Consider the following 14,755-nt stretch of genomic DNA (forward strand, 5'->3'; position numbering starts at 1 on the left):
CAAGCAGCTTTGTAGTTAATTAGGTTACACAAGGTTGCACTTACACTTTGTCTCTACACTAAGGTTTGCTGTGTATTTCATTGCCAAAGGTATAGATATAAAGGTTTAACGTTGTGAGCGTCTGCATCGCTGGTGATCTCCTCGTGGTCCCGAGCGCTGCTACGCTATAGCGAATCATTACGATAAGTCCACAGCCGATAGTCTGCCTGCCTGCGATCACTTGGCCGTGAGTGAACGTGACGCCTGAGCGTCTCGATCACGGCTAAGCGATCGATACGCAACTTGCGTACCCTTACGGTACTTCTTACGTAGATAGCGTACATTGTTCTTAGACCTCATAAAGGGTTATATACACGATAAATATTTAGCTTTATCAATTGGCGGCTCGTCCTGTCCTTCACATATCTGCACTAGGTAGATCAGCAGACATTATCCCTCAGCAAAGGGCGGGAGGTTGTCTCGTAGTGCTGACGGGATAAGCGTCTGCTTCACTTAGATAAAAGAGTGCTGAAGGAATCCGGGAACCGGAGGTAAGAACAAAACGCTAGTGTCTTTTAAAACTGTATTTTTCTGTCTTGCGTACACACGCACGCACACATATATATCTGCATTTCTTTTTCTTTTTCATTTTCGTATATCACTCTCCTGTCTGCCAGTTTTATAGTCGATAGAAGTGCTAAAAAAAGATTTGCCGTTATTTCATAGTTTAAGAGTAAAGGTAATATAGTTAAAAGATAGACAAACACACAGTTTTGCCTGGGAGATAAGGCGAAGTCAGTGTGTTGTGTGGTAGATGACCAGGGATCATCTACATTAATAAAAATATAAATTGTGTTACGGTGGATCTTTGCTTTGCGTACACGTGTCCCTAACAAAAGACTTGTGTACGCAATCCAAAGGCAGACGCACGCAGCGTACATTACGCAACGGAGCGTCCGGTTACGCCCACGTAGCTCGTCACGATAAGTTGATTTTTAACGCAACGCGATAAGTAACGCAAAGCGGTAAATAGCGCCACAGGCGATAAATAACGCAAGTCTATTTTTGGAAATCCAAAATTTTAATTAACAGATCCTGCTCCTAATTGGTAACACAGCTGGGCTAAAGAAAAATTTCTGCGCAGAAATAGAAATAGAAGCAAAAGTGTACATGTGATGAGTGAGTGTTTTTGTATCACATAAGTTTATATAACTTAAAGGTTGAACCACAAGAAAAGTCGAGTACTCGTGAGGTACACGCGTGTAAGTGACGTGCACGGTGGCTAGGGAGGCATCCTTGGTTAAACATAATATTTGAGCATTAGAGTATAGCGGACCAGTATAGAACAAGACCAGGAGGTCAGACCAGGAGGTCGTACAGAACAAGACCAGGAGGTCATAGTAGACCAGCAGGTCCAGGTACAGTAAACAGGGAAGTCCGCTATACAGTTCAGAGGCACAACACCAAGAGAAGGGTTGGTGCAAGACCCATATAGGCCGTACAAGCTCTGGCTGAAGGAATTCGCAGTCGTAAGTTTCGATTCCATTGGTCTTTCCGTACACAAGCTTAGTTGTTTGTGTACTGAACGACTGGACCGCACGTAATTGTGTACAGTAGTTAGTAATCTGACCTAGTACCATTAGAGTAAAGGGGTCACAAACACTATTTGTACATTCTGACGTGATTTGTGTAATTTTTTATTTTTCAAGAAGGGAAGTTCGCTGGTCACTCAGGAACTATCTGACAAACCTCACCTTTACTGGAAAGAGTAAGTGTTCTGCGGATAACCCTCGCATGTTCCAGTAAACAACGGTTTTTATAGGTGCCCTGGGTCGAGTGCGCCAGCACCATATCGGTGTGATCAGGTCGCATTGGTCGGCGTGGGCGAGTGAGTGGGGTACTCGGTAAACCGCCACCGTCAGCCTATTGTGAACAATCTGGTTTTCTGTAAGGGTTCGCTGAAGACCTTGATATAGAGATCAGAGGTAGAGCAAGCAACGCCTGCAGAGTTATGGGGGCCAGTTGTTCAGGTAGGGGGCGATCAACCTCGGTTCGGGTTGATTCAGTGGTCCGACCAATTGGGTCGGCCAGGTATATCATGTGTGAGAAATATGGAAGTCACACAGAGGTTTTATGTGATGAATGGGAGAGAATGACGGTACAAGACCGGGAGAAATTCCCAAGAATAGGTAGCTTCAGCCCAGAGGTGTTACAAAATTTAAGGAGGAGGATATGTCTCATAAAATCAACAAAGAGACGAGTTCAGCATTATGATTATTTACAGTTGTGGCAACAGGAAGGTGAGATACAGAGAGGTTTGGCTCAGGCGGCGGGATCTGGCTCTAACAGAAAACTGATTGCCACGGCCCCGCCGCCACCATATATATCAGGAGAGAAGTTGATTACGGAGAAAGACGCACTAAGGTGTAACACAAAATCACTTAGTAACTGTGTAAATGTTAATGATAATGTTAACCCATTAACCCATGCAAGTATTAACCCGTGCAAGTTGTACCCTGTTTTGAACTTTCCTCAGGAGTGTGATCAAGAGGACGAAGCGACAACGATTTCAGCGCTCTCTCTAGCAGCCACCATAGCAGAGACCACAGTAGGCACAGCAACACCCACGAGATTAGTAAAGGCCCCTAGCGGAGGGATAGGTGAGGTCGTATCAACTGGTAAGTACGGCACCATGCATTATGCTGAGACTATTTCACCACAAGCTGTAGAATCTACACAGAATGAGGTTGTTAGAATTACTCCTGTTAGGGTAATAGCAGTTCCCAATGGGAAAACAGATGTATCAGGAGCCACTCCCATAAGGAACATTGCCATGTACAGCCCATTTTCCCGAATGGAATTAAGGACCATAGTGTCTGAATTCCCTGACCCTAGAAAAGATTTAGTTGCCAGCCAAAAATACATCACAGACTTAGGAAATACTTTAGAGCCCAATAATAAAGATTGGCAGATATTGCTAAAAGCTTGTTTACCCTCCAATGTCGACTCAGCTCAATTTTTAGCTGATTGTGGACTAGATCTGGATGTACCTCTTACAGATGTGTACAACAAAGATAACGTAAGAAGGATAAACTTACAGTTAAAGGAGCATTTCCCAGCAGTTGTTAAATGGAACAAAATATTTTCCATTAAACAAAAAGAGTCAGAAACAGCTGCAGAATATTTTCACCGGGCACTATTAGAAATGACAAAGTACACTGGTATAGAGGACATTAGGACAAATCCAAACCATCGAGAAGTAGCAGTATCTGTACTAATGGATGGTTTGAAGGAAACATTAAAGGCAAGGGTACAGACCACGCAACCATGTTGGCGAGGTCTGTCAGTGTCCACTTTGAGAGAGGCTGCTATTGATCACGACCGAAACATCACCAGACACAGGGAGTCGCAGAGTGATAAGCTAATGTCGGTAAGTATACAGGCCCTGACCACAAAGCAGCCTGCGTATGTACCATCCAACCCTGTGGGTAAGTCAACTATGATAACATGTTATTCTTGTCAAAGACAGGGACACTATGCACGAGACTGTAGAGCGAAAAATTCGCAAAGATCATACCAACCCCCTAGACAACGACACAACACACGACATTGGGAGCAAGGTCCGCAGAAACGAAGTTATGAGCCACATACAGGGGAAACAAAAAGATATCCCCCAAACAGAGACTGGCATGCCTCTGGTAGTTCCCAACTATCTCCCTCACAAATAGTTGCTGCCAGCGGGATTCAGGGAGGTCACCATACCCAATAGGGGTGTGGCCATACCTGTAATCTGCAGCAAGTGAAATTGATTGCCAACCTTGAAAGTGAACCCGAGGTCGCAATTAATGTAGCTGGTAAAACTTTAAACTTTCTTGTAGACACAGGGGCGGCCAAGTCAGTGATAAATTCGACAGTGGGCATGAGGACCACTGGTAGGACAATTCCAGCCATGGGAGTAACAGGAGTAGTCCAGCACTACCCTGTTAGCAAACCAGCCGAGATTACAATAGGGCCTTTGCATACCAAGCATTCCTTTTTGCTGGCTGCATCGGCACCAACCAATCTCCTGGGAAGAGACTTACTGTGTAAAATGGGGTGCGTCATTTATTGTACTCCTGAAGGTGTATTCTTGGACATACCTGAGAATCACGCTCAGGAAGTGCGAGACATGTTAGACTCCCCATCAAAATTAATGTCACATACCATTATGACAAATAGGAATCCATCCCAAGTAGAAGAGATGACATCTCAGATACCAGAGTCACTTTGGACAAAAGACGGACAGGACACTGGATTAATGGCAAACGTAGCTCCAGTAGTTGTACAAGTAAAAGATGGTAGGATAGCTCCAAAAATCCCACAGTATCCTCTGAAGCCAGAGGTGGAGTTAGGAGTTTACCCAGTAATAGAGCGCTTGCTACAACAGGGCATTCTGGTAAGAACGTCCAGCACTGCCAATAGTCCCATCTTCCCTGTTAAGAAGAGTGGGGGGAGGGGTTACAGGCTAGTGCAGGATCTAAGGGGGATTAACAAAATAGTTGAGAGTCAGTTCCCCGTAGTGCCAAATCCAGCTGTCATCCTAATGCAAATCCCTCCCACTGCCAAATTTTTCACTGTTATTGACCTCTGCTCCGCTTTCTTTTCGGTACCTCTGCACCCTGACAGCCAATATTTGTTTGCATTCACATACAGAGGAGTCCAATACACGTGGACTCGATTGCCCCAAGGTTTCATAGATAGTCCAAGTATATTTTCTCAGGCTTTGCATGATTGTTTACAGTCTTTCCAACCAGACAGTGGATCAGTATTGATACAGTATGTGGACGATTTATTACTGTGTTCAGATTCACTGGAAGCATCTCTGAAGGATACGAAACAGCTCCTGTTTCATCTTTCAGACACCGGACACAAGGTGTCCAAAGACAAGTTGCAATTATGCCAAACTAAGGTAAAATATTTGGGACACTGTCTAACACAAGGACTGAGACACCTGACCGCTGATAGAATCCAAGCAATTAGAGACATGACCCTGCCACAAACCCAGCAACAGATCAGAACGTTTTTAGGAATGTGTGGGTATTGCCGTAATTGGATCCCAGGGTTTTCCATTTTAGCGTTACCTTTGCAGGAAATGGTCTCCTCGAACAAACCTGATAGGATTTCGCATACAGACGAGTCCGAAACAGCATTTGAGAGACTCAAACAGTGCCTAACGCAGGCACCAGCACTAGGTATGCCAGACTATGGGAAACCCTTTGAACTATACGGAACAGAAAGTGCTGGTTGCGCGGCAGGCGTACTAACCCAAAAACACGGTGATGCCAGCAGGCCAGTTGCATACTACAGCGCTCAGCTAGATACGGTAGCGCGATCCCTCCCCACATGCTTGCGAAGCGTTGCTGCGATAGCATTGCTAGTGACAAAAAGCGAAGATGTCGTGCTAGGCCACAACCTCACAATCCATACGCCACATGCGGTATCAGCCTTATTGAATTCTGCCCAAACCAGACACGTCTCATCAGCGAGGTTTACAAGATGGGAATTAGCACTAATGGCCCCCGTAAACATCACCATAAGGAGATGCAGTGCATTAAATCCTGCAACATATCTCCCAGGTGTGCCTGGTCAGGCACAAAGGGTGGAAGGTGAGAGTGCTGGGGAAGGAGGATTTAATACAAAGGAAGATACACATGATTGTATGGAATATTTGACCCAAAATTTTACCGCAAGGCCTGACATCAGTGACAACCCACTGGAAGATGCAGAACTCACGTTCTACACGGACGGTAGTTGTCACAGACAGTCAGACTCGGGAGACTTGTGTACTGGATACGCAGTCGTAGATGACCAAGACACCATAGAAGCGGAACCGCTAGGCCCACCTCACTCAGCCCAGGTTGCTGAACTGGTCGCCCTAACCAGAGCATGTGAATTGGCTAAGGGTAAGTCAGCCAATATCTACACCGATTCTAGATACGCATTCGGGGTAGTCCATGATTTCGGAGCCCTATGGCGCCTCAGAAATTTCATGACGGCAGCTGGTACACCGGTAGCGCATGCAGCTCACATAAAAAGGCTTCTAACAGCGATACAGGAACCCGACAGAGTGGCTGTTATCAAATGTAAAGCACACACATATAGCCAAGACCCGGTATCACTTGGTAACAGCCGAGCAGACGAAGCTGCTAAGTTAGCAGCTGCTACCCCCATACAGACAGACACCACACAACTGATGGTATTCAATACCATCAACACACAGAAGTTGTGTAAAATGCAAAATTTGTGTTCCACACAGGAAAAGGCAGTCTGGAAGGCAAAGGGATGTGGCCAAGAGTCCTCAGGACTCTGGACGGATGGACATGGTAAACCAGTGGCCCCCAGAGCATATCTTCCATGTCTGGCTGAAGCAGCTCACGGGCTGACTCATCTAGGCAAGGAGGGAATGTGCAAATTGGTAAGAGCCTATTGGTGCGCCCCAGGATTCTCCTCTCATGCGAGTAAAAGAGCAATGTCATGCCTTACCTGTCTGAGAAAGAATATTGGAAAGGCAATACCTACAGAACCATCCCATATCCCACCTGCCGGCGGCCCTTTCCAGGTAATACAAATTGACTTCATTCAATTACCCCCTTGTCGGAATTTGAAATATGTACTTGTCTGTATAGATGTTTTCTCAAATTGGGTCGAAGCATTTCCTGCAGCTACAAATACCGCTATGTTTACAGCTAAGAAAATTGTGCAGGAATTTGTATGTAGATATGGTATCCCTAGAATAATCGAAAGTGATAGGGGTACCCATTTTACAGGTGATGTCTTTCAAGGAATGTGTAAGTTGATGGGAATTGATAGCAAGCTGCACACTCCGTACCGTCCACAGGCGAGTGCGAAGGTCGAAAGAGTGAACAGCACTATTAAAAATAAATTGAGTAAAGTGATGGCAGAGACAGGATTGACATGGCCAGAAGCTTTACCCATTGTATTGTACAGTATCAGAACCACTCCCAGGTCCCCTCTTAATCTGTCCCCCTTTGAAATCTTATTTGGTCGACAACCGCATGTCATGATTAACCCTCAGGATGATTTGAAATGTAACAATGAAGTAACTGTAAAGTACTTGATTAACATGAGTAAACAGTTAAGGAATCAAAATGATAATCTAAAGTTGGTGATTCCTGATCTACCTGATAGTAGTTGTCATGACATTGAACCTGGGGATTATGTAATGATACGAAATTTTCTACGCTCAGGTTGCCTTATTGACAGATGGGAAGGACCATACCAGGTCTTATTGACTAGCACTACAGCATTGAAGGTTGCTGAGAGAGAGACTTGGGTCCATTCATCCCACTGCAAGAAGGTTGCTGATCCAGAGAAGTCCCGTGATAAGGAACAGACGGTAGAGGTTGTATCACTGGAGTGTCTGTTCCAGGAGGACTGAGGCGGCACCTGAGCCTTGAAGACCGAGAGCTGTTGTCGACTCCCCACTCCCTTTTATTGTTTTTTTTCCACTTCCCATCCCCTCTCCCTCAAATGTATTTTTCCTCCTTCTCATTCTTCTTCGTCTCCTCCTCAAAGATGGACTTGCCCCAAGAGACTGTGATCCGGATTTTCCTGTTGACCATGATGTTGACCAGAGCAGTCTGTTCCGGCGAGAGTACCATGGAGGTCGATAGAGGTTCTGGAATGGGTTCTGATGATAAAGATGGAGGCGTAGTTTTCCAAGATCAACCTAACCAACAAGCAAAGGCGAGTATCAGAAAACGATCCGATAGCATTGACCATAGAAGAAATTGTGACGGATTGTTAGCTGAAGAAAACTGTATCTGTAGGCTCTGTAACAATGTCATTGAAGATGGGTGCATTAAGAAATGCCAATCCAGTTTTAATATCCATATGGACCGGCATCCATTGAGTGATTATCACTCCTTAGTGGGTAATGTATTAAACAAAACAGATTGTTGGGTATGCTCTCAAGTACCTCAGGGTCATAGCAAATCAGGGCTAGTACCATTTCCTTTAACGATAGGGGAGGTACTTGAGTTAAATGGTGGGAGACCGGTGGACCGGAGGTTTAATATCTCCAGCCCTCCTAGTTTGAAGCTCCACCAATACCACGTGGATAGGTCCCTATTATGTTTTAACATCTCCAATCCCAGAAAGCCGGGAAATTGGGAAGTATCATGGAGTAACCACACCATGACCTTTTCACATAGAGCAGATAGAATGCCTACAGATACAGAGCTTGTACGCCACATAGCCAGTAGAGGAAAATCTTTCCGGTATAGATACACCTTAGGAAATAGGATTACTAGAGTTGGAGAAGTATCACCAGGATACTGTGCACATATCGTACAACCTGATACGTGCATTAAGCAGATGGAAGAATTAGGGCTAGGAGATTTCACCTGGAAGGTGTGTAATATGGTAATGTCTTTCTCCGTCCCATATGTTCTCCCCGATGATGCATATTTCATATGCGGGAGAAAGGCGTACAAGTGGCTTGCCCCAAACTCTGAAGGATTGTGTTATATTGGAAGAGTATTGCCTGAAGTAATGACTGTAACTCATGATAAAATGAAAGACATACACCGTGGTGCCCAAGCTCCTTATACTCACACTCATTACGAGCACCTCGTTAAAAGACAACTGTCAGAAAGGTTAGAGCATCCGGCCTCTGATCTGATCCATGAATCCACCGGGATTCAGGTTCTGGTGGCGTTAGATTTCACTCGCACCGCTCGAGGAGTGATGAATTATAGATACATTTACGCACTCGCCAATTTGTTAGATAATATCACTGAAATGTATGATGACACGTTTAGATACACTGGAAGAGAACTTCAAGCTTATAAAACAGAACTGGTACAGCATAGAATGGTTCTTAATTACCTCACAGCAGTGACAGGCGGATATTGTGTTACATTGGCAACACAGTACGGCGTGAAGTGTTGCACGTATATCACAAATAGCACCGAGGATCCGGTAGAGGTCATAGATCAAAAGATGGACGATATTCTCCAATTAAAGTGGGAATTTCGCCGAAAACACAATCTCACTCTTGCTGCTGTAGGTAATGAGCTGACTGGTTGGGTGTCATGGTTGAACCCGCGAAATTGGTTCTCTGGTTTAGGAGACTGGGCTCAAGGAGTCATAATGGATGTTGGGAAGTTTCTACTATGTATCTTAGGTGTCGTTATATCGATTGGATTGATATTTAGATGCGGGCAGGCTTTAATGAGGTGCAAACAAAGTACCAGAGTGATGAGTTTGAGGAGTGAGGAAACTGTAATTAACCTGGATTTGATTTACGACCCAACGATAGAAACAATGATGTGATGAAAATGCGATTTCTACGGTCCGTTTCTTTCACCTGTTTTTCTGGTTTTTCTCCAAGATAACAAGACCCCCTTGGACGAGGAAGTTGATGAGACGCTATACAGACAACGGATAGACCAAAGAAGAAGTTTTTGACCACTTGAGATATGGACACTTGATGAACTTTGCCATGGATCCCCAGTTTCCCTAGAATTCTTAAAATTACGCTAGCCCAACATTTTTTGTAAATCTAATGGCATTGACAAAGCTTATTGCTCACGCTTAATGAGCAAAACAGCGCAAAGAAGACGACTTTCAACTGATACCGAACAAAACTTCAACCGACAGATGTACATTAACCTGACATAGAATACCACCGCATTTACCGTAATTATGTCTTTTCTTCATTTCTACAACCCTCAGGTAATGACACACATAGTATAGGGAATACAGGCACAGATATCAGCAATCACATATTCCCCCATTCATGTATCATCAACTAAAATGTGCTCCCCATTTTGTTCAAAATCCGAAAAGAGCTCGGTAAAGTTTGACAGCCCATCCACAGACCTGTACCACGGGATAAGAAGGAATTCAAATGTATACTTCGCAATACCTCGAAGCTTTATTTACAACACGTACGGTACGATGATACATGACCCCCCAAACATGGACTCATACACACATGCTTCTGCTATCTCACTAGGTCATACCCTCTTCCCACCTACTCCTCTCTCCTCCCTTACCCAACCATGGAAATGAATTAACCCCTGACATATATTTTTCTCCTTTTGAAATGTTTTCAGGAAGTGGCAGTTATTATTGACTGCCAAAGGGTGGACTGTCAAAGTCAGAAAAATATCTCTATGCACACTACCATATTTGCACCTCACACAGGTCCGTGCTGCGCATGCGTACGCTCTCCCGTACGTGCGCATACTCACAGTCGCGGGCACCCGCAGGCGCATGGTATGCGTATTTACGGTAGAGTTTATGCGATCATAGCGTGCGACTCAATCATTACATATTTTCACTAATAATGTATTTTGTAGATCATGGTCCCTTTGATAGATTCTGAAAGTTTGGTTAATATAGAATGTTTATGAACAGAGGAATCCCTCTTTGTTTGATACGAAGGGTCAGATAGGAGTAATACAGTGGTGTTTAGTATCCATCGGAAGAATATTTAATTAGAAATATTCCGGTGTTGGTTTGAAGCAGATCAATCGCTCGTGCGAATAGTTATGGACATAAGAAGTTTATGAACATTTACTTTATTTGCACTTTATTACCCATGCGGCGGGAAACCCAGTTTCCCTCCCACCTGAGCAGTTGGAAATAGTCACAGCCCACCTGTATGAATCAACCTATGACCTTTTGTTATAATGCGAAGCCGAATTCCTGTGTCCAATGAACAATGAGATTGTAGGGACCATTGAATTGTATTGTGTGTGGGGCATAAATAGCAGGCCGACCATATCCAACTTCACTCTCTTCAACGGTTCTCATTGCTGATAATCGGGAGCTGGATATCGAGGCGCATGCGATCGTTCCCCTTGTGCGTAAGTTCTCTCCGTAATCATATTGTCTTACTGTGAGCCATTTCTCTCTCTCCCTCTCTTCTCTTTCTCTCGTATTTTTCCTTGATTAGACTTGAATTGTATTGTATTGTATTTCCTGTGTAGTTATCTGGTTAGTTGGTTTATGTTATATTGTAGTGTATGCTTTGTACTGTGATTCCTTTTGCAAGTATAATAGTCATAATACACATAATAGGTTTCGGACCCTAAGCCCAGGTATCTGTGTATTCTTTATAGTGTTAAGTACTCCCTGAGCGTCGGTGACGCTCAAGCAGCTTTGTAGTTAATTAGGTTACACAAGGTTGCACTTACACTTTGTCTCTACACTAAGGTTTGCTGTGTATTTCATTGCCAAAGGTATAGATATAAAGGTTTAACGTTGTGAGCGTCTGCATCGCTGGTGATCTCCTCGTGGTCCCGAGCGCTGCTACGCTATAGCGAATCATTACGATAAGTCCACAGCCGATAGTCTGCCTGCCTGCGATCACTTGGCCGTGAGTGAACGTGACGCCTGAGCGTCTCGATCACGGCTAAGCGATCGATACGCAACTTGCGTACCCTTACGGTACTTCTTACGTAGATAGCGTACATTGTTCTTAGACCTCATAAAGGGTTATATACACGATAAATATTTAGCTTTATCACAATAAACTGAACTTGATCTGCCTGGGCGCATATGCATTCGCACACACTGCTCTGAGCACGCGCTGAGCGATTACATGCAAATTGTGCTCCAGCAACTGAGGTAGTGCTCACTCTACATGAGCCCCTAATGAGGAGACATATCAAAACGTCCAAAGAGGAGAAGTGTCTCAAAGCAACCAATCAGAGTCTAGCTACCATTTCTAGACTGTACAAGATAACTGATAGCTACAATCTGAATGGTTACTGAGACTGACTCTCCGTTTTTGTCACCCAGAGGACTTTGTCAGACATGAACAGAAGGGCATGACTCTGTAACAACAAAATAGTATGAAACGATGGTTCATAAACTCACAATAAATTTAGAAAGAAAAAAAAGATTTTTTTTTTTGTACAAATTCGATCATACATAAAACCTGGGCTGACTCCAGATACGGAGCTTCCATAATTCTCAGCGCAGTAATAAATCATCTATTTTTTATGGCACAGAAGCATTTTTGTGTTAGTTTGCATGTTGGTCCGTATCAATATGAGCAAATGTGCAGCGTCTCCGGCAGCACATAAATCTTCATCAATCTATAGTCATTACCCGCAATGTCACCGGGGTAAGGATACAATTCATGGTGCAGCTGTTTGATATATAACTTGCACATTAACAGAATACTGTGCATGCCGACCTTGGGTGTAAGGTTTACAGCCTTATTAGCTTTTTCCCTGCATCGTACAGATTAGGCGAATGGAACTCATATATAGTCAGTCTATTAGACTTCAGCATTTTATTTTACAGCGGATTTCTGATGTTATAAAATGAATAATGGATTGCTCCGTCTATTTCCCATGAAATACAGGTAGTTTTGAACCCGACGTTTGAAGTAGCAGAATCGGATTTCAGGAACAACGTGATGAGATGTCGCTGTAGATATGACGGACATAAAATATGGGTGCACAACTGTCACACAGGTAAGGACTACAAAGTCTGATGTAACTGTATACTCTGGGGAGATAGCAATGTACGTATTGCAGAGCTCACAGGTCTATCATAGAGCCAGTGGTACAAATAGAAATTTGTTCTTAGTGGTACGGATAGTAAAAATGGGCGTGGTCACATAAAAATAGGGGAGTGGCTACATGACAATAGGGGCATGGCCACATTATGCCACACACCGTAATGCTTTTCTCTAACGTCCTAAGTGGATGCTGGGGACTCCGTAAGGATCATGGGGAATAGCGGCTCCGCAGGAGACTGGGCACAAAAGTAAAGCTTTAGAACTACCTGGTGTGCACTGGCTCCTCCCCCTATGACCCTCCTCCAAGCCTCAGTTAGATTTTTGTGCCCGAACGAGAAGGGTGCACACTAGGTGGCTCTCTTGAGCTGCTTAGTGAAAAGTTTAGTTTTAGGTTTTTTATTTTCAGTGAGACCTGCTGGCAACAGGCTCACTGCATCGAGGGACTAAGGGGAGAAGAAGCGAACTCACCTGCGTGCAGAGTGGATTGGGCTTCTTAGGCTACTGGACATTAGCTCCAGAGGGACGATCACAGGCCCAGCCATGGATGGGTCCCAGAGCCGCGCCGCCGGCCCCCTTACAGAGCCAGAAGACAGAAGAGGTCCGGAAAATCGGCGGCAGAAGACATCCTGTCTTCACCAAGGTAGCGCACAGCACTGCAGCTGTGCGCCATTGCTCCTCAGCACACTTCACACTTCGGTCACTGAGGGTGCAGGGCGCTGGGGGGGCGCCCTGAGACGCAATAAAAACACCTTGGATGGCAAAAAATGCATCACATATAGCTCCTGGGCTATATGGATGCATTTAACCCCTGCCAGAATACATAGAAAAACGGGAGATAAGGCCGCCGATAAGGGGGCGGAGCCTATCTCCTCAGCACACTGGCGCCATTTTCCCTCACAGCTCCGTTGGAGGGAAGCTCCCTGGCTCTCCCCTGCAGTCACTACACTACAGAAAGGGTTAAAAAAGAGAGGGGGGGCACTAATTACGCGCAGTATTAAAGATACAGCAGCTATAAGGGGAAAAACACTTATATAAGGTTATCCCTGTATATATATAGCGCTTTGGTGTGTGCTGGCAAACTCTCCCTCTGTCTCCCCAACGGGCTAGTGGGGTCCTGTCCTCTATCAGAGCATTCCCTGTGTGTGTGCTGTATGTCGGTACGTTTGTGTCGACATGTATGAGGAGAAAAATGATGTGGAGACGGAGCAGATTGCCTGTAATAGTGATGTCACCCCCTAGGGGGTCGACACCTGAGTGGATGAACTGTTGGAAGAATTACGTGACAGTGTCAGCTCTGTATAAAAGACAGTGGTTGACATGAGACAGCCGGCTACTCAGCTTGTGCCTGTCCAGACGTCTCATAGGCCGTCAGGGGCTCTAAAGTGCCCGTTACCTCAGATGGCAGATATAGACGCCGACACGGATACTGACTCCAGTGTCGACGGTGAAGAGACAAATGTGACTTCCAGTAGGGCCACACGTTACATGATGGAGGCAATGAAAAATGTTTTACACATTTCTGATAATACGAGTACCACCAAAAAGGGGTATTATGTTCGGTGAGGAAAAACTACCTGTAGTTTTCCTGAATCTGAGAAATTAAATGAGGTGTGTGATGATGCGTGGTTTTCCCCCGATAACAACTGATAATTTCTAAAATGTTATTGGCATTATATCCTTTCCCGCCAGAGGTTAGGGTGCGTTGGGAAACACCCCCTAGGGTGGATAAAGCGCTCACACGCTTGTAAGGGCTCTACCCTCTCCTGAGATGGCCGCCCTTAAGGATCCTGCTGATAGAAAGCAGGAGGATATCCTAAAATGTATTTACACACATACTGGTGTTATACTGCGACCAGCAATCGCCTCAGCCTGGATGTGCAGTGCTGGGTTGGCGTGGTCGGATTCCCTGACTGAAAATATTGATACCCTAGATAGGGACAGTATATTTTTGCCTATAGAGCATTTAAAAGATGCATTTCTATATATGCGTGATGCACAGCGGAATATTTGCCGACTGGCATCAAGTCTAAGTGCATTGTCTATTTCTACCAGTAGAGGGTTATGGACACGACAGTGGTCAGGTGATGCGGATTTCAAACGGCATTTGGAAGTATTGCCTTATTAAGGGGAGGAGTTATTTGGGGTCGGTCTTTCAGACCTGGTGGCCACGGCAACAGCTGGGAAATCCACGTTTGTACCCCAGGTCGCCTCTCAACATGAGAAGACGCCGTA

The 14,755-nt window shown here is 44.8% G+C and overlaps 2 protein-coding genes across 2 annotated transcripts in view; one reads left to right on the forward strand and one right to left on the reverse strand.

Moving 5' to 3' along the window:
• Positions 1-14,755, forward strand: part of LOXL4 (lysyl oxidase like 4) — a 151,468-nt gene that overhangs the window by 117,304 nt on the left and 19,409 nt on the right. The window contains exon 14 of the mRNA XM_063962301.1: positions 12,365-12,476. Coding sequence (XP_063818371.1) covers positions 12,365-12,476 — 112 coding nt within the window. The remainder of the gene's footprint in view (positions 1-12,364; positions 12,477-14,755) is intronic.
• R3HCC1L (R3H domain and coiled-coil containing 1 like) overlaps positions 1-14,755 on the reverse strand; it is a 201,581-nt gene that overhangs the window by 24,376 nt on the left and 162,450 nt on the right. The window lies entirely within an intron of this gene.

Source organism: Pseudophryne corroboree, chromosome 3 (assembly GCF_028390025.1).
Source record: "Pseudophryne corroboree isolate aPseCor3 chromosome 3, aPseCor3.hap2, whole genome shotgun sequence".
Taxonomy (NCBI): Eukaryota; Metazoa; Chordata; class Amphibia; order Anura; family Myobatrachidae; genus Pseudophryne; species Pseudophryne corroboree.